At 37.6% G+C, this 21,067-nt stretch overlaps 1 protein-coding gene across 2 annotated transcripts; it reads right to left on the bottom strand.

The window, feature by feature from the left end:
• Positions 1-3,552: 3,552 nt before the first annotated feature.
• Positions 3,553-20,960, bottom strand: LOC121427448. 2 transcript variants are annotated; one of them, XM_041623842.1, is made up of 3 exons: positions 20,873-20,948; positions 8,235-10,033; positions 3,553-6,600 (listed from the first exon to the last, which is right to left on the bottom strand). In XM_041623842.1, the coding sequence occupies exon 3, from the start codon at positions 6,557-6,559 to the stop codon at positions 4,820-4,822; it is 1,740 nt and encodes a 579-aa protein (XP_041479776.1). In that variant the 5' UTR covers positions 6,560-6,600; positions 8,235-10,033; positions 20,873-20,948; the 3' UTR covers positions 3,553-4,819. The 2 variants fall into 2 exon arrangements, with proteins under 2 accessions (XP_041479776.1, XP_041479775.1); XM_041623841.1 differs by lacking the exon at positions 8,235-10,033 and having other exon boundaries at positions 20,873-20,960.
• Between the last annotated feature and the right edge of the window lie 107 nt (positions 20,961-21,067).

The raw sequence follows: 21,067 nt of genomic DNA, 5'->3' as shown, positions 1-21,067 counted from the left end.
ATTATCATGTCCAAGAACCGTGGTTGCATTTGCCGCCCCACGAAAAGTCACAATTTTAGCGACCATCCCACAGTCTAAATACCATCTTTGATCCACTGATCAATCTTCTTTATGACAAGGATACCTGAGTTTGGTCACTTGCAGATGCCATCAGGGCAAAACAGTATTGATCAAAATCTACATGAATCTGAAGGGGTAAAAGACAAAAACTGAGCTAGAAGATTTTCATACACCCCCAAATGTCTGAAAACTGTATACAATTACACACAAAAAAAATGTGTATCTAGGACCACAGCATGCAACCATCTTTCATATAAAAACATACCATACATGTACATATATCTGAATGTATCTCAAGATTTTCAACCTTGTTTTACCCCTTGAGAGCAGTGCTTCCTTTCACTCACATAAGTGTGTGTTTGTTTTAATACCTCTCCACTTTTGAATACATAATTTACAGCATACTGTAGTGTAACAACAAACTACGTCCATGCTACAACCGCGAACACTGTATTACAGACCTGTTCAAATGAAAAATTGTATTCTGTGAAAAAAACAATACATTTCCTAATAAAATGCATAGCGCGCACGCTTATTACCGTGCTCAAGCTGCATGCAAGCAAAAATGCGTACTGCTCTTGCAGATGGAAAAAAACAACATTGAAACACCCTGGTTTCAACAAAATGAAAAAAAAAAGAAGTTATCAGAAATTGCAAGGATCCAATAACCATATTTCTGTAATTTTTATGAAATAGAGACATACACGGATGACTAAAAACTACTCTTACTTGATCATCTTGATGAAAATTTTGAGGTCAAAGAAGGCAGAAGACACATTTTTTTTTGCGATTATTAAACCATTTGTACTTATAGATGTCCATTAAAAACAAGTATAACAAATTTCTCATGATTTAATCTGCATCAAATTCTGGGGATGAATACATTTCAGAAGGATCGGGGGATAGCTTTACACCCTCTATTTTCTCACACAGGACATCGGGAAGCCTCTCTCTGTAAGGTATCCTTGTTCGGAGAATTACCCGAGAAGCCAGTTCCTCAAGAGGTACAGGAGTTGTGGGTGGGCTTAAGAGTGTAAGAAGTTCCTGTACTCCAGGATCATCCTCATCTATACCCTCATCAAGGGTAACAGCTCCAGCTGAACAACCATAACGGATCAATACGCAAGATACAGCGAGTATCCACTCCATGTCATAAGCAACACGAACAACTTGGAGAAATGTGTCAAGTAAAGATGGATCTATGTCTGGATCAAAATCAGTGAAATGGAGGAGTCTGCAGATTGTAAACTTCAACCTATTTCTGGTTTCTTTGCTTTGACCAGAGTATACATCTTCCCACATGGCTTCAGCCAACTTATCAATAAAACATTCAAGGATTGACACCTTTCCACAATCTCCCATAAGGTCCTCTGCAGATATCTGCTTAATGCAGTTGATGATTGTGGCCACAGCTGGGAAGCTAGATTCCAGATATTTTGATGAGTGATAATATGAATAATTGAACATCAGTTCACCCAGGCTCTGAACAATATCCCATTTCCTTATTTTCAACTGGGTGCTACAAGTATCTGCTGTAAATGCATTAGCGTACGCATCCAATAGTTTGTTGACATATTTAAATATGCGTGGCAGAGGACGCAGCCTGGGTGCTAGTGCATGTTGTATCATGTCCATTACAGATCCCAGAGGGTAATCATCTGACATCTCCCTATGAATAAGGTTTAAAAGCATTTCGTATCCATCCTGTGGAGCTTTGCCCTTAAACAAAGCGCTTCGGGCACATTCACTCATTTCTCTGTAGAAATCATGTCTATCCCTGGTTTTATGTGGCAAACACTGCATACCAAAGATGAAAGCTTTTGCCTTGACCTCAAACTTTTCAGAGTCACTTGGATTCTCTTTTTCCATCAAATTTACAAACCAGGCATCAAGATCAGAGGTAACATGGCAAGGTGTTCCATTGCTATCCTCAGAAGAACAAAAAGATGCTGCTAGATGAAATGATTTACAGGCATCCATAGTATGGTGTTTATCAAAGATTGCCTGCGAAACTCCCAAAAGCTCATATGCTTTGACCTTGACATCAACAGGCATTGAAATAACAGAGCTGGATGCAAAGTATTCCACTACATCCTTGAAACTGTTCAAAGCTGCAACACAAACTGGACTCAATCCCTCATCATTCATCTTCAGAACTGCACCCTGATTGCCAAGTTCTTCCACAATCTCTATGATGTCACCAAGGTCAAATTGAGGGTAGTTAGGTTCCTCTCTACACTGTTTAATGAGATTTCCATTCTCTTCGCAGGCATAGTGAAGTGCAGTGCTACTATTGACAGTGCAAGTCAGGTTAGGGTCAGCTCCAGCTTCCAACAAGATATTAGCAATGTCTTTCTGTCTATACTTGCAAGCGATCATCAGGGGTGTTTGTCCCGAATGATTACATCTGTTAACACAAGAAGGATCAGCTGAAGAAGCAAGGTACCGTCTCACAACATCCACATTACACTGTCTGTGCTCAATGAGATAAACCAAGTCAACACCATCTTTGATCCACTCATCAATATGACAATTTCCATCTTCTGGACAACCGCTTTCTATGACCGATGCCATCAGGATGACGATATCAGACAAAGGCCTCAAGAATCTGAGGAATAAATGAATATGAATATCCCAGGTTTTAATTCTCCTACTAATTGCTAAAGAGATAGCTTACATGAGTTTGAATACAAGACAGAGGAACTTAGACAAATATATTCCTATTGACTTTATTTGCCAAGAACATTCAAAGCTCTCAATTTGAGGGAATTTTAAAAGTGCATCTAAAGCTTTGATACAGGGTAAGTATTGTAAATTATATGAAATTATCAACTAAAATTTCAATAATACGAAGTGTGGGTGCTTCCATTGAATTATTTTCAGCTGTTCAATTTCAAAATCGGCATCTAGCACTCACTCTCGGTAAATGGATTGCCTCTGACAGTCTCACCTGCATTACGCAATTCAATGTGGCATCAGTGCTGACTTTGACTACATGTACATGTATGAAATAAAACAAAACACCATTTATGATATAATATAATACTACTTTCATTGACCCTTGATCAAGTGACCTACAGTACCACTTATGCAAGATAAGCAATGATACTGGACTACCCCTATGTCCACATTTCATTACATATCCATAAACTTTCAAAATTATGATGGCAACTCAACAATTACTCACATGGCGCCAATACAGTGCGTCCCCCCCCCCCCCTTCCCGAAAACTATACACTTTTGAAATGGCTGCCAAATAAAAAATATACCATTTTGGGGAAAACACATATTATGGAAGCCAAAAAAGTCAACTTTCAAATGACACCAAAAACTTAAAAAACTATTCATGCTTTTGGAACTTGCAAAATTGAGGGCGTTGTGATAAATTAATGATCAACCGTGACCAGTTTTGGTTGCTAAAGCAAGTTTCATAAATCATTAAATTGAACTTTAATGCATGAGTGAACACAAATAACACTTTTTTGGGCAGCATTTGAACATCATCAATTTGCCAAAGAAACCCAAACTTATCTCATTCATTTACCGGTATTTAGCATAACACCCTTAGCTTTGCCAGTTCCTAATGACGAACCAATAAACAAAACTAAGGCTAATTCCTGCCAAGCCTAGCCAAGTTTAGTCTCTAAGGAGGAGAGAGGTGGGGGAGGGGTTGCTAATCGTTCTGTTGACCTTTATCCCACCAATGTACTTCACCTACTTAAGTCCTATCTTATGATTTTTCTGACTCTCATAAACACATTGCTGAGATCCACATGATAAAGTAAAAATGCTGCACTAAAAATTGCAATTCACGATCACTCATGCATTACATTTCAATTTAATAACGCATGAAATTTTCTCAAACGAAAAAGTGATCACAATTGATCAATAATTCATCACACAACCCTCAACTTTGCAAGTTTGGGCCAGAGAACTTAAAACTTTTCACTAAGGTGAGCACATAATACACCCGCCTGTAACGCGGAAAATTGAGTTATTGGTCAAGCAAATAAAGTGGAAGGTGGCTACTTCACTTTTTACCTTCTGACCTCAAAAACAATGGGCTTCCTGGTATCCATGCTAGTATCATACACACCAAATTATATGAGCCTAGGACCTTAGGTTAACTTAAAATGAAGTTACTGCGATTATAAAAGAGTTAACGGATGGACGGACAGACAGACGTATATAAAAAAATCTATCCAAAGGGAAAGATTCAACTGTTTAAACAGAAGTGAACAACTTGCTGAATATTATTCAAAATAAAGTTAAAAATGCTGTAGTAATATGAAGTGACCAGTCAAACCAAACAAGAGGGATTGGATGCTTGATTGAAATGTGACATTAAGACTTCCCAAGCAAATGTAATGTTTGTCTCTTACTCTCTTTCACATTATCTCCAGAAATACATGAAGATTCTAAAGATTGATCTGTTTGCTCATAAGATCTACCCATCAGCTGGAATCATTCACTATAAAAAGTTTTGTACAAAAATATAAACAAGGTGATACAACATCTATGAATAAATATTCTGCATACCAGACAACAGACCTGAAGCCCCTGCAGTAAAGTGTGCAATATTGTATAGTACATGCACATGTGTACAAACTAAAAAAAAATGAAATTATTTACAAACATGTAACCCACATATTGTATGGTTCAACAAAACTTGTGCTAGCCAGACACTATAGTGAGTAGTCAAGTTATCTTGAAATTTCGATGAATTTTCCTATCAAATCAACTTGACATGAATCCTATTTTAATCTGAATCAGAATTTTCTGGTGAAGAGTACAATTCAGAACGATCTGGATGCAGCTTTTCTCCTTCTATTTTCTCACACAGGATATCAGGAAGTCTCTCTCTGTATGGTATCCTATAGCAGAGTAATGCCCGAGCAGAAAGCTCCTCAAGTGTGAGAGGACTAGTGGATGGACTTAAGAGTTCCTTCAGTAGTGGCATATCTTCATCATCTTCATCCACATCCACGAGCGTAACGCTTGAAGTGTCACAACCATAACGGATCAACACATGAGCAATGGAGAGTATCCACTCTGTATCATAAGCAACACGGAAAACTTGAAGGAAGGTGTCTAACAAGAAGGTATCTGTGTCTGGATCAAAGCCAATGTAGTGGAGGAGTCGACAGATAGTATACTTCAAGCGTTTCTTTGTCTCGTTGCTCTGGCCACAGTACATATCTTCCCACATTGTTTGAGCCAACTTATCCATAAAGACTGCCAGAATTGACTTCTCCATCTCTGCATCATAAACTGTAGCAATTTTTTTGAGACAGTTGAAAGCACGTACCACAGATGGAAAACTGGACTCTAGGTATTTTGTCTGAGAGTGATAATATGTAAACCCAAACATCACATTGCCAAGAACCTCAACTACTTCCCACACATCTAGCTGCTCACTGCTATCTGCATCAACTTCTTCAGCATAGGTATCCAACAGTTTGATGATATGTTTTAACATTGAAGATTCACCACGACGGGTACATAGAGCAGGTTCTAATGCATCCCTGATCATCTCCATCACTGTCCCTATTGTTGTGTATTCATCCGTCATCTCTCCGTGTATATGGTCTCGAAGCATCTCATATCCTTCTTGTGGAGCTTTGCCTTCAAACAATGCTAGCTGACCGTATTCAGCCAAGGTGTCGTAGAAGTCATGTTCATTTCTGGTTTCATCAGAAAGACAATGCAAACCAATGACGATGGCTTTTGCTTTGACCACAAACATATCATTGTCACTTGGATTCTCTGTGTCCTTCAAATTAACAAACCAGGCATCAAGATCAGGGGTGACATGGCAAGGTGTTACGTTGCTATCCTCAGAAGAACAAAACGATGCAGCTAGATGAAATGACTTACACGCATCCATAGTATGGTGCTTATCAAAGACTGCCTGCGAAACTCCCAACAGTTCATATGCTTTAACCTTGACATCAACAGGCATTGAAATAACAGAGCTGGAAGCAAAGTAATCCACAACATCTTTGAAACTGTTCAAAGCTGCAACACAAACTGGACTCAACCCCTTATCATTCATCTTTAGAACTGCGCCCTGATTGCCAAGTGCTTCCACAATCTCTAAGATGTCACCGAGCTCACGTTGAGGGTAGTTTGGTTCCTCTCTACACTGTATTATTAGACTTTTCTCCCCTTCGCAGGCATAATGAAGTGCAGTGCAACCATAATAAGTGCAAGTCAGGTTAGGGTCAGCTCCAGCTTCCAATAAGAGATTAGCAATGTCTTTCTGTCTATTCCTGCAGGCAATCATCAATGGTGTTTGTCCTACTCCATTTGGTTTATCCACACAAGCGGGATTGTTTGAAAGGGCGAGGTATTGTCTCACATCATCCGCGTAGCTCACCTTCCCTTCATGCATCAGAGAAACCAAATCAACACCATCTTTGACCCACTGATCAATCTTCTCCTTCTGGCAAGGAGGATCCCCAACTTCTTGACAATTGTTTTCTGACTCTGATGCCATCAGGATATCAGTATGGATCTCGGACCAAATGCCTCAAGAATCTACAAAAGGAAACAATAATTACTTAACAATATTGTAAGAAGTTTTCTACATTTTAAAGTGCTTTTCAGTAAAATTCTAAATCACATGACCTGAAGAGGGAGCTTGTTGCCAATGAAAAACATAACACAATTTGGGAAAGAACACTTCCTCAATACGAATCATGTTCATTCCGGCCATCAGTGGTGTACGCAGGGGGGGGGGGGGTTACAGGTGTTCAACCCTCCCCCTTATTTTTTTGGATACCCACCCCCCTAAGAATTCAAACATTCTTTAATAAAAAATGTTGAATATATTTTTTTTTTTTTTTTTTGGGGGGGTTGTCAAATTGGGTATAAAACAATTTAAAATATGTGGTGAAGACTTTTTTTTTAAAATTCATTTATGGGTTGTAATTGCTAACATTTCATTCAGCTTAAAAACTCCCCCTTTCAAAAATCCTAGTACGCTATTGCCGTTCATTATATTTACAAAATAATGCCCCAAGCCCAAGATCACATCACTGGTTAATAACTATTCTTGAAAATTAGAAAAGTTAAAGATAAAGTCTCCTAGACTTTCAGAATATCTTAACCTATTGAGCCCCAATGATATATCTGAGATAACACTGGTTGAATATGGGGCGTAAGGTGCTTAAAGGTTTGCAAGGACATGAATTTTAAAACTGGAAAACTCCAACAATCGCCAATAGGGTGCTTAACAGTTAAGAAGATTTGCAAATAAGTTTGTGGAAGTCGCTTGTCATGCGTTATGTTTTTTTTTCACATATTTTAGATAGTGATGAAAAGTAACGATAAGCGACAATACACTATTTACGAAGCACGGGAACCCTCTTGCACATGTTTGGTGCACTTTTGCTGCAAAAAATGTGAAATTATATTTTGTATCATCCTGATTCTTCTATGTTGTACATGTTTTGTGTACTGTAGCAGCATAACAAAAATGTGGAGCAAATTGCAATGTGATACAAGGAAAATTATTCTGTGTAACAATCCATGGCCAAATTTTTTTTTTGAGTTTTCATAGAGAAAAACACTCAGCTGTCAAGCGATGAATGTACTACATGTAAAACTTTCATTGTTGTACTACATGTATGTAGCTTTTTTTTTTACTGGAATAGAACAAGGAACAGGCCTTCAATATTGACATATTTTCGACAAGGCCACTTTTCACAGGGGTACTTATACTTTTAGAACAATCAGATGGGTAATCAAAAGGGCAAGTAAAATATCCAAGGTCAATGAGGGGCAAGATGTGATGAGATAGAAATGATTTACATCACCTAAGAATTTAAAGCAATTTTGATTTCTAATACAATTATCAATCCAACATACATGCACCTCAGTGAATGGGTTCCTAAAAGCGATATAATAATTGTAGGCACCAGTAAATGAATTTTCAGTATCAATTTCATCCTTCATTAAATAGTAAGTCTCTAAGATGACTAAAATATGTTAATAGTACACTGTACAAAGGTTATTTACACATTACAATACAAGCAGTTTGTTCCTGGGGAAAAATGGCAACAAACTTAAGGCAAAAAACATAAACAATTTGCACTGCAATACAAGAAAATTATTCCCTGCACGAGTAGAAACTGTCATTTTGACATTTTTTTTAATGTTCATATTTTCACCTCCATGCATCAAGAACTCATCTAGAATGAAACAGGAATTTATGGTTTCAGTCATTGTCTGATTCAGTTGATGAATTCAAATCAGACGGATCAGGGAACAGCTTTTCACCCTCTATTTTTTCACACAAGACATCAGGAAGCATCTTTCTGTATGGTATCCTATTGTTGAGTATTGCTCTGGCAGCTAGTTCCTCTAGAGGGATTGGTTTTGTAGGTTCTAATAACTCTGACAACACTTGGTCATCATCCTCAATATCACCAAGGACAAGGCAACCATCCTCAGTAGGGCACCCATACCGTATCAATACTTGTGCAACTGACACAATAAAATCCATATCACGAGCAACAGGAGCAACCTCAAATAGTGTTTCCAAGAGGGATTTGTCCAAGTCTCTGTCCAGACCATTGTAGTGGAGGAGCCTACAAATGGTAAACTTCAATCTATTTCTTGTTTGTTTGCTTTGCCAGCTGTACACATCCTCCCACATAGCATCTGCCATCCGTTCAAAGAAGACATGCAAAATTGATTTCCGTTCATCCCCGTCATTTCCTTGCACATCTTTCCTCTTCATGTTAACTATGTGGCCAATGAACGGAAGGCATTCCATTAGGTATTTGGATTCAGACAAGTAATATGCAATGTTGAATATCATATTCCCCATATGTTCAATGCTCTTGTATGGGGGCTGGGTATTGCTGATTCTATAAGCATCAGCATAATCCTCCAACAGTTTAGGAATAAAAGGCATGTGTAACTTTGGTGAATCCTGATAGAGCGTTGATGTACCCTCCTCATCCATTATCTCCATGACAGAGCCAGAGAGACTCTCATGCTTCATTTCAGCTTTTATGAGTGCAGCAAACAGTTCATATCCTTTCTCAACAGCCTTTCCATTAAATAAGTCATCTGCGGCAAGACTGGTTGAATCATCCCAGAAGTCGTCAAGGGCCTTGTTTGGTAAGCTTTTAACAGCAATGGACAAGGCTTTCACTTTGACCTCAGACATTTCAGAGTCACTTGGATTCTTTTTGTCCATCAAATTTACAAACCAGGCATCAAGATCAGAGGTGACATGGCAAGGTGTTACATTGCTATCCTCAGAAGAATGAAAAGATGCAGCTAGATGAAATGATTTACAGGCATCCATAGTATGGTGCTTATCAAAGACTGCCTGCGAAGCTCCCAACAGTTCATATGCTTTAACCTTGACACTCATTGGCACCGTTAGCATATTGCTTGATACGAAGAAATCCACAACATCTTTGAAACTATTCAAAGCTGCAATATAAACTGGACTCAATCCCTTGTAATTTACCTGCAGAACAGCGCCATAACTTGCAAGTACTTTCACAATATTGATGATGTCACGGAGCTCGTCTTGAGGGTAACTTGGTTCCTCTCTACATCGCAACATTACACTTCCCTCCCCTTGGCAGGCATAATGAAGTGCAGTACTACCGTTAACACTGCAAGTCAGGTTAGGGTCAGCCCCAGCTCCCAACACAAAACTAACAACATCCTTCTTTCTTTTTCTGCATGCAACCATCAATGGTGTTTGTCCTGTATCATTCCTTTTGTCAATGGGATTGTTTGACAAAGCAAGATATTTTCTTACACCAACTGCATCTCTTATCTCACCATTGTCAATTAGACACACTAAGTCAATACCATCTTTGATCCACTGGTCAATCTTCTTTTGTGTAGGAGAATCTTCAAGTTTGTGCAGATCGCTCTCTGGATCGGATGCCATTTTGAGAGATGGGAATGGTCTCAATTATTAAACCAGTGTGTCCATTATCTGAGGAAACAGATGGAAAATCAATCCTTTGGTTTTCTTTTTTATGACAATCGAAAAAATAATGTCTACATGTATTTTAAGCCTAAATTGGACGTTGAATACATGTGGATGGTGAAAAATTCACAGTAATTTCTAATGGTCTTTGTCTTGATCCTGTGTAGTTAAAAAAAGAACCTTTATTAATAAGGAGGTATATTTTGATGTAAAAGAATTTGAAAGGGCATTCCCCATTAAAGACTTTAATCATGGTACATGTACCAGTACCGGTAGGCTATATAGCATAGCACACAAATCTTGATACCTGACTTTAATTGGATGTGTTCAATTTTACTTCTAAAATAATAAAAGAATTATTCACTGATAAAAATAAAAACACCAAAGATTGTACGTACCAGCATTAAGTGAATTACAGTGTATTTTTACCAATGCTGATTTTGGCCACTTCATTCCATACCTGCTATACCTATATGTACTTTGCAGATTGACAAAGTAGTCAACTTGCATTATAGCTGACTTTGAAAACAACTTACTAGGTGAAAAGAGGTTGAAAATTCATAGAGTTTAGATGTATCAAGCCTTTTTAGATCTCTATTGAACCCCAATTCAAAACAGCTACATGTATGCATACCAAGAAATCTGATAATTATTAGAACTGTTAATTGCCAGTTCATGCGCTAGAGCTCGTAAAGGGAGTCACGAGACAATCAGCCAGCGCCATGACATTATAGAACTGGTTTTGAAGAGTCAGAATATTTACGGAAGTTAGTGTGATGAGAATCGGCCGTAAAATTGGTCAAAAAGAGGGTGCAAATTTGACAATTCCTTGGTTGCCAATATCTACACACATAGGATTCCAGTCATTTATACACATGATGTAAACATGGGAAATGGGGCTCTAATCTGCTGCATTTTGTACACTTAAGAAAATTGGGTAAACCAATTGTAAGTGTTGAATTTTGCCATGATTAATATAATTGTTTGTTTCATACGTTGCCTTCCATTCACTTCCCATTTCTACACCAAAGGCACCTGATTCTCTCATTCCTTACATGTAGTTTCTACATCATGTCATTCCATTGCCATTCCAACTCCATGCAGCTCCACATGTTCCAATTGTCCTTTTCTAAACAATATTCAGAATATTCTTCTTCATTCATATCATCCTATCTCATCCTCATTGGTTCACCTTTCACCTTTTGTTCTTCCATTGTTTCTCTATTGGTTGAGTTGATCATGTGACACTATTTTTGAATATTTGAATATATTATTTGTAAAGGCAATGCCTAGTGAGGTCTGGATTTCAGGCTAATAAATCAGAGCATCACTGGACTTAATTTCATCAACATCTTTATATTGAGTTTAGTTCAGCTACAATTATATTATAGGTTCTTCTTATTTGGTACTTCTGGCTGTTTGATATGATTTGAGTTTGCTTGTTTACGACTGTTTTTTATGAGGTGTATCTTTGAACATTCGGCCACTCTACAAACTGGTAGAAGCAGTGGTGGCACCAATGAATATATTCACAGATACAATGCTAAGAATATTAGGCGTTGATAAGGGGCGATGTTACAGGTCTTTACTACCCATAGCTCAAAAAAACGACAAGGGTAAAACTCCAACTTCCAAGTTAAATATTACACCCTAACAGCTTTATGGTTCTACATGTAACAGTTATTTATAGTGAGTGATTTTATTACTGACCAGCCTGTTGTTGTTGGCCAGTATTGCAAGCATTCATGCATCAGAAACCAATTTCAATAGGCTTAAGGTTTTCAAAATCTTTATTTTCTCAAAATAACCAAAATATGGTCAAAATAGCAGATCAGCGATTTCATATAATAGTGGAAAAACAATGAATTTCAGGCATTTCATGTGACGGCCTTGAATTGCAGCCTTTCTCATCAATATCCCTCAATCGTGTGTAAAGCGAAAGGGTGTGCAGACATTGGACACCATTTTGGGGGTCCAATCTGAAAATGACTGGCTGGGGTTTTTTCCAAGAAAATCATTTTTCTAAGCTACCAAGCTACTTTAAAAAGTGTTCATTAGCCTAGGCCTACATAAACATATCACTTTATCAGGGCTCATAACAATATTACTGGAAGACAGCAAGTCATGAGGTCACTTAATCTATTTTAAGCACTCTCAATCCCCCTAATTGCTGTCCATACCTACATACCGCATCTACTGGAAAAATACAGTTGTTCCCACTTGTTCACTGCTACCACCCTGCCTGTGGGGAATCTACAGGTAGGACTATGGTATGCCAATGTTGTACAGAGCAAACACTTTAAAAAAACATTAAAATATCACTGACCCAAATTACTAATTTCCATACAGTTGCAATTTATTTTTCATAAGTAACTTGGGACTAATTTTTGTATTCACTAGAGTGCTCAAAAACTAGAATTTTGGGCATATTTTTTGTACGCCCTCTATTGGAGGAAAGTAATATGGCAAGAAAGTTTTCATTTTTTTATCTCTATTCTTAATTAAGAAAAAATAATCTAAAGAATCAAATTTAAATAAGAGTCATATTGTATGAATAATAGGTGTAATGGAAACTGTCAGTGTAAAAAAATAAAGCATTTGCCCCAAAGAAAAAGAGAAAATAAGCCAAACATTGCCACCCTTATTTTGCCACACATGGAGATATAAGTGAGAACACAGTTATATCATAACCTTGTTCATTGAATGAGTGGTTGTTCCTGCAGTCAAGTTTCCAGGTCTATCTTGTTGTCTCCTGCAGGTGCAAGTGAAGAAAATCTGTACCCAAGCAGGACAATCTCAATTTTCATGACATAATTTGTCTTGGTTTATGACTGAGGATAGGGCCTATCCTTTTCTGGGACAATCCCAATTTTTGGACCAGTGCCCTAAAAAGTCTCTTACTGACAATATCTGCTCAACAGTTACAAAATTCATGCATAATATTTATAAGTCACAAGTACCGGTATGTGGTTGTTACTACTAGTCAGGGTGACCAGATTTCACAAAGTGAAATACGGGACAATTGACAAACAAAGATCAACAAAGAAGCCCACACACAGTGTTAGACTTGTGAAAAAATATAAGGAATTGGAAGGATGGGTGAACGAAAGAGAAAGAAAAGAGATGAATTGAGAAGGAAAGAAAATGAAGGAAAAGGAAAAAAATAAAGTTAGAATAAAAGAAGAAGGATGAATGAAAGAATAAAAGAGATAAATTTCTGTCATTCTTTGAAATGAACATAGAAAAAAGAAAGGAAGGAAAGATGAATAAATGTGTGAAAGACAAAATAAAGGAAAGAATTAAAGGGAAAAAGGTAAGAAAAAAAGGAGGAAAGAAAATTATTCCTTCATTCTTTGAAAGAAAGAAGAAAATAGGGAGGAAGGAAGAAAGGGAAAGAAAGAAAAAGGGAAAAGAATAAATATTAGAAGGAAAGAAATAAAATAAAGGAAGAAAGAAAGAGAGGGGTGAAAGAATGAAGGGAAAAGAGAACGAACAAAGAGAAAGCAGTGGAAGGAGAGAAAGAACAAATAGAAACAGGACAGGAAGACAAAAGGAAGCCAAGGTATTTTTAAGGAAAGAAAGAATGAAAGAAATAAAAAAGGAAAGTAAAAGAAAGAAGTCGAGAAGAAAATGAACAGAGAGGGAGAAAAAAATATTCAGGAAAGAAAGATAGGAAATAAAGATAGATGGAACAAAAAAGGGTAAGCAGGAAGGATAGGGTAGAAAAGAAAGAAAAAGTTAAAACTTCAAGCAAACAAAAAGAATCCAATCATCTAATAGAAACCATGTTAATTGGGTTTTTTAAAATGTATTTTAAAAATTTCATGAAGTAAAATGTTTTAAAAATGAATAAAATTTCAAAGTGAAACATATTGTCAAACTTAAAAAAAAAATAGATTAAACATTGCGGCATCGTACACACCAAGACTCAAAACGAAAGCTGAAATAACTAGATCTATGAAAAGTCAATAACTTCTTCTTCTGGAAACAGTACAGTCCACCGTCTGGTGTACTGTCGTACTGGTAACTTGTTCCTCCGATTACATCTCCAAATAATGAATCTGAGAATCCATAATTATAAGAATTTCCAGCCTATTTTTGTGATTTTGGTGGAAAAACTGTTTATCATGAGAGATTGTTTGCACCATTGAGAATTTGCTCCGATTCTACATGCCTAGCTAACAAGTAACAGCCTGCCACACACGGAGGCCAGTTCGTTTGCAATGTATTGGGTTATTAGCAAGAAAATGACCGCAGAACTTGCAAAAGTCTATGTACAGCTATTGATTTAATTGCTGTCTCTACTTCGTCATCTGTTGGTTATTTAATGAAAATTCGTCACTGTTAAATGTATGAACTACGTTTTGTTTAATATTCTGAAATACGGGACAAATAAGCATCCCGGGAAGGGTTTGTCGGGACAAACTACGGGACAGTCCCGGGAAATACAGGACGTCTGGTCACCCTGCTACTACTACTAGATTTCAATTATTGTACAGCAACTTATCTTTTAAATATTGCAAATGAAACAAATTGCAAGCAAAAAATTGTGTCATGAAATTACTGTCTTGTCAGGGAAGACCTTTCAATCTTTCATAACCTGTCCGGACATGAACACTCACTCAGGCTCAGACACCCCCGTCCCCCACAATCGACACGCCGCACATGTAAGCTAGAGATTTCACTCATGTGCTACTCGAACACAAATATCAAGGAATTGTGATATCACCTTCTTCATATGTGCATTAGAATTCGCCACGCCCACGATAGTATCACTATCGGACTAATCGATGCGCATACACAGTACTAGGCCTACATGTGCGTGTCACTTTATCGACCCTCTAGGCGAATCAGGGACAACTCGGACCACGGGACATCTCGGACCGCGGGCCGAGTTGTCCCACCTATTACGAGATTTTTTTCTCACAAATTTGCGTCTATTTTTCCGTAATTTCGAAATTTCTTGTAAAGATTTTCTAGAGATATGGTTTGATGGTGATGTTCTTCACTTTCTATTACTTTTTTTTCGCTGAAATAAAAAAAAGGTGTAATTTTAGGCGTTTTTCGACAGCTCGCGATTCCCATAGGCGCGCGTGTATAAACTGTGTCGGTGCTCGGCTCGGCCCCGCTCAATAACTGACTTGATTTTGTGATCATTTCTCCTCAAAGTACCACTTTTATCGCAGAAGATGGACTTTGTTGTATTCCATTACCTCCATTTTCTCATCACAAGGATAAAATTTGGTGTATTTGCACGATTTTGATCAAGTTTTTCACCTTTTTCTCTCTGGTCGCAAGAAGCGAACAACCGATGAACGGTCCGCTGCTCTTCATCGTAATTCTCCGTAGCTCGGCCGCCTAAACTGGCGGGGTGGGATTCAGACCGAATCCACAATGGAAGTGGGCGTGCACAGCAAAGAGCTGAGCTTGACGAGTGAGAGAGAGTGAACTCGAGTTTGAAGCTTGGCAGTGTCGTATATAGGCTCTGCTTTTTTTTTGTAAATATATATTTTTCAATTTTTTCTATATTGATTTTCCCTGGTTTCGAGCTCTAAGATTGTAATGATATAATTATGCTTCAATTTCTTTGACTGAGTGTGACTATGGTGTGGATGTTTGAGTTGCTCAAAAATATTTTTACGTGGGTGGGGGCTCGGGGCGATTTCACTCTTGCCCCCGAAATGCGAAAAAAATATATTCGGGGTGTAGCTGTGTGGGCATGCCGGGCTGAGGCTAGCCATCAATAATTTTTTTTTTTTGGGGGGGGGCTTAATTTTTCACTTTAAATTTATTATTTTTAGGCCTATTTTTTGTACATTCTATTTTTCATATTGAGTTTCCCTGGTGTAGAGAGTTGAGTTTTAAGTTGCAATAATTAATATGCTTCAATTTCTTTGACTTTGAGTGTGACCGTGGTGTGGATGTTTTGAGTCGAACAAAATACTTTTACGAGCTAGGGTGGTGGCTCAGGGCGATTTCACTCTGCCTCCGAAATGTGAAAATGATCTAAGTGTATCTGTGTGGGCATGTCAGGCTGAGGGTAGCCATCAAAAGTGTTTTATTTGGGGGCTTGATTTTTAATTAAATTAATTATTTGTATTTTTTACAGGATTTAAAATAAAACTGATTTACTTTCTTTAATTTCATTTCTTGGTCTCAAGGGTGGATGTCAGGCTGCCGGGATGGAATTCAGCCACAATTGCCAATGGAAGTGGACATACTTGTACAGTCGTGAGCTTGGAGACTGAAGCCTTGCCCTACAGCTTAGAATATTTTTTAATCAAGTTTTAGGCCACTCAGTCTTATTCCCATTTGAAATATAATCAGGGCCGGGGGGCATTTTGTCTAGGAATTTTTGACAAAAGGTCTTTACTGCCAAATCACAGTAATTTTTTCTCAGGAAAAATTTGACAAGCAAAAAAAAAGAAAAAAATGTTGTAAGTTGCCTTTTCAGTACTTTTTAAGGGGGGCGAATGTGCCCCCTCCCTCGATTCGCCACTAGAACTTATGTCCATATTATTTAGTTTTAATTTTTACAGGAGGAAAGAATACCAAATTAAATAAGTTTTATGTTTTGCATTTTTACCAATTATTGTTTATTCAAGTAAAATGTATTTAATTTAGTATTGTTCCAAAATGCATCATCTAATTAACTTGTTTGAATTTAAAATGCAAACCTGAATAAAAATGAATTATGAACTTTGAATAAATAGAAAATAATATGTTATATTCTGTAAATTGTAATATTTTCAAATCATATTTTATCTCCATTCTTATCTTATCATTGTCTCCCTTTCTCATTATGTTCATCACTCTCATTTCAATTAAATTTATATTCTATTACTGGAATAAAAAAAGACAATACTCAACAATGAAACATTGATCAATAGAAAAAAAACAAAGAAAAAGAGGGAAAATACAAAGAAATAACAGGTACAAGGAGGGGGGGGGGTAACAACAAGTCATTCTTGTCTGGGTTTTAAAAACAGGAGAAGAGTCGTCAATACAATATTGCAAATAGCAACTATGAAGAGGGTTTGGTTTTTATCAAATAATTTTTGCAGTTCCTTTGGAGTGATGTTGTTTTTGTTTCACCCATTCTAGAAAGTGAACTTTGCATCTAACACTAAGTTGCCCTAGTGTTGTTTTCCAATCTACATTTTCTAGTTCCTTGTATCATGTATGGATGAAATCATTTAAGGTGTACCAGTTAGAAAATTGTTGACTTTTGGTATATATTTACATTAATCATGCAAGTTGCAGGTATGATCACCTTCTCAATGACTCTTAAGACCAGCTTCTGCAATTAATAACATATATTGTATTTACTAGATAATTTGAACAACTGGACCAAATTGTGGCAAGATTAATGAGCTATATATAAGTGACAATGGGGAACCCGAGGCTGATAATGATATGATTTGAGCAAAGAAACAATAAAAATTTGATCAAAATCGGATAAGGAAAAACAATATCATCGCTGCATTTTAAAGAATGATTTGTATTTTTCTGGTGAAACAGGTCTGGCGTTTCTTCATGGATATTTAATCAGCAACCTCATACATGATGTCATATCCTCACTTGTTCTTTGTATTTTATTATGTGAAATTAGATTAATTTTTTAAAGTTGAATTCAATAACCCCGCTATTTGTTATCAGATTTTTATGAAATAAGCACTTTGATATGTGAATGTTGCTATGTCTATATTATTCATATATAAATATTTTCATCCCGGAGCATCCCTTTAAATGATTTATTTATTTCTTTTTCTCGAGAAAGAGTATAGTCTCTACAATAAAACAAGTGGAATGCCTCTGGCGGTCTCACCTGCATCACGTGATTCAATATAACAGTAGTGCTGACTTTGAAAACTACTATATACAACTCGCACAAGATGTTCAGTGATACTGGGTTACTCTTATTTCCATGTCTTATGAAATATACCAATACACTTAAAGAGATATGATGGTAATTCAACAAATACCCCCAATGTGGCCAAAGTTCATTGACCTTACATGACCCTTGACCTTGATAATGTGACCTGGAACCCTCGCTGCAGGATGTTCAGTGATATAAGTTATGCTGTCATTTAATAACCTTCGGTTATAGCATTAAGATTTGATGTTGATGCTGCCGTCGGAAAAGCGGCGCCTATAGTCTCACTCTGCCATCCAGGTGAGACAAAAATCATGACATGCACAGTGATGAAAAATAAAGCAATAAAATGAATTTAATCAAAAAGAAAAACCACATGCTATGTAAAAGAAATTAAATTTAAAATCATAAATTCGTCATTTTTATTGAATGAAGAATTTAATTTATTTATAATTGGAAAAAAGGATTACCCCTATTTTCTTTCAATGTAACCAAAATACTTGTAGGGCCTAATATGATTTTTCATCACATGACATGATTTTGAACAAAAATCAAGCCATATTTTTGGGTTATGTGGGACGGAATCTACATGGCGGCATTCGTGGGACGGATTTTTCTTCTTAAATCTATCTCTGCCGGCTATTCACCTTATCCCCATCCCTCCCCATCATCCTCGTCCCTATCATCATCCCCTTGGGCGCAAAACTGTCCGCAAAGGTAGAGGGGACCACAGGCTGCAAAATTTGACAAACATTTAAAAAAAGGTTATCGCCCAAATGTAGGGTAATTTTTAACCCCAAAACAATTGACAAGAAAAAAGAGGGGGTTTTCAATAATAAAAGGTCATTTAGTCCTAAACACATGTATCATTTCAATTGTGAATGATTCATTATTTTGTTCTCCATGAAGAAAAATAGTAGGGTGGACATTTGGTATTGTGTCCCCCTATTTTTGGTAGGGGGACACGTCCCCCCCCCGATTTCCTCCCATAATCACCCCTCACATCCTCGTCCTCACCATCTCATGCACCCCTCTTATCAAGAGTCATCATCTCTCTTATTTATATCCCTCATGCACCTCAGTCTTTCCTCTCATCATCAAGGCCCACCCCTTATCATCGCCATCCCTCACATCCTCATCTCCATCTCTTTCCCTTTGTCCCTCTCATCACCCCCCCCCTCATCAAGAGTCATCAAAGATCCTCATCCCTCTTATCATCACCATCTCTCACCTCCTCGTCCCTCTCATCAAGGCCCACCCCTCGTTATCGCCGGTATGCTATCATCGCCATCCCTCACATCGTCGTCCCTTTTACCCTATATCCAAAACTCTGCTCTCTACACAAAGGAAACTCAATATAAAAATTAAAAATGAAATTGGCATGCCCACACAGATACACCTAGAACATTTTCACATTTCGGGGGCAGGAGTGAAAATGCTCGGAGCCCCCATCCACATATTTTTTGTTCGGCTCAAACATCCACACCACAGTCACACTCAAAATCAAAGAAACTGAAGCATATTAATTATTGCAACTTAAAACTCAACTCTCTACACCAGGGAAACTCAATATGAAAAATAAAATGTACAAAAAATAGGCCTAAAAATAATAAATTTAAAGTGAAAAATTAAGCCCCCCCCAAAAAAAAAAACCCCAACATTTTTTTATTGAGGGCTACCCTCAGCCCGGCATGCCCACACAGCTACATCCCGTATATTTTTCGCATTTAGGGGGCAGGAGTGAAATCGCCCCGAGCCCCCACCCACGTAAAAGTATTTTTTGTTCGACTCAAACATCCACACCACAGTCACATTCAAAGTCAAAGAAATTAAAGCATATTGATTATTGCAACTTAAAACTCAACTCTACACCACGGAAATTCAATATTAAAAATAAAATGGAAAAAAAGGCCTAAAAATGATCAATTTAAAGTGAAAAATTAAGCCCCCCCTCTCCAAAAAAAAAAAAATTATTGATGGCTAGCCTCAGCCCGGCATGCCCACACAGCTACACCCCGAAATCCCGAATATATTTTTTTCGCATTTCGGGGGCAAGAGTGAAATCGCCCCGAGCCCCCACCCGGCCACGTAACTTATTTTTGAGCAACTCAAACATCCACACCACAGTCACACTCAGTCAAAGAAATTGAAGCATAATTATATCATTACAATCTTAGAGCTCGAAACCAGGGAAAATCAATATAGAAAAAATTGAAAAATATATATTTACAAAAAAAAGGCAGAGCCTATACGACACTGCCAAGCTTCAAACTCTAATTCACTCTCTCTCTCACTCAGTCAAGCTCAGCTCTTTGACTGCACGCCCACTTCCATTGTGGATTCGGGCTAAATCCCACCCCGCCAGTTTAGGCGGCCGAGCTACGGAGAATTACGATGAAGAGCAGCGGACCGTTCATCGGTTGTTCGCTTCTTGCGACCAGAGAGAAAAAGGTGAAAAACTTGATCAAAATCGTGCAAATACACCAAATTTTATCCTTGTGATGAGAAAATGGAGGTAATGGAATACAACAAAGTCCATCTTCTGCGATAAAAGTGGTACTTTGAGGAGAAATGATCACAAAATCAAGTCAGTTATTGAGCGGGGCCGAGCCGAGCACCGACACAGTTAATACACGCTCGCCTATGGGAATCGCGAGCTGTCGAAAAACGCCTAAAATTACACTTTTTTTTTATTTCAGCGAAAAAAAAAGTAATAAAATGTGAAGAACATTACCATCAGACCATATCTCTAAAAAATCTTTACAAGAAATTTCGAAATGACGGAAAAATAGACGCAAACTTGTGGAAAAAAAATCTCGTACTGGGTGGGACAACTCGGCCCGCGGTCCGAGATGTCCCGTGGTCCGAGTTGTCCCGTCCCCCTCTAGGCCTATTCCTTCACATTTTCCTTTATTTTTAATTATCATACTCTACAATTGTGAAGCAAAAGAACAAAAAGCTTTACTTACCAAAATAAGCAGAACTTTTTTTAACTGTTAGACTCTATAGGCCTACACGTCTTCATGCGTCTCGACAACACACAGCACTTCTTGATTCCTGGTCGACTGCTATTGTGGAGGGGCCGAAACACTAACATTCATACACATATATAACCCGGGAGAAGATCCTACCTTATTCTCTGATATGTTTAAGAGCCCTTTTGT

Source organism: Lytechinus variegatus, chromosome 14, assembly GCF_018143015.1.
Source record: "Lytechinus variegatus isolate NC3 chromosome 14, Lvar_3.0, whole genome shotgun sequence".
Lineage (NCBI taxonomy): Eukaryota > Metazoa > Echinodermata > Echinoidea > Temnopleuroida > Toxopneustidae > Lytechinus > Lytechinus variegatus.
Note: the sequence above shows the minus strand (reverse complement) of the source record. Positions and strands in the feature narration are given on the sequence as shown.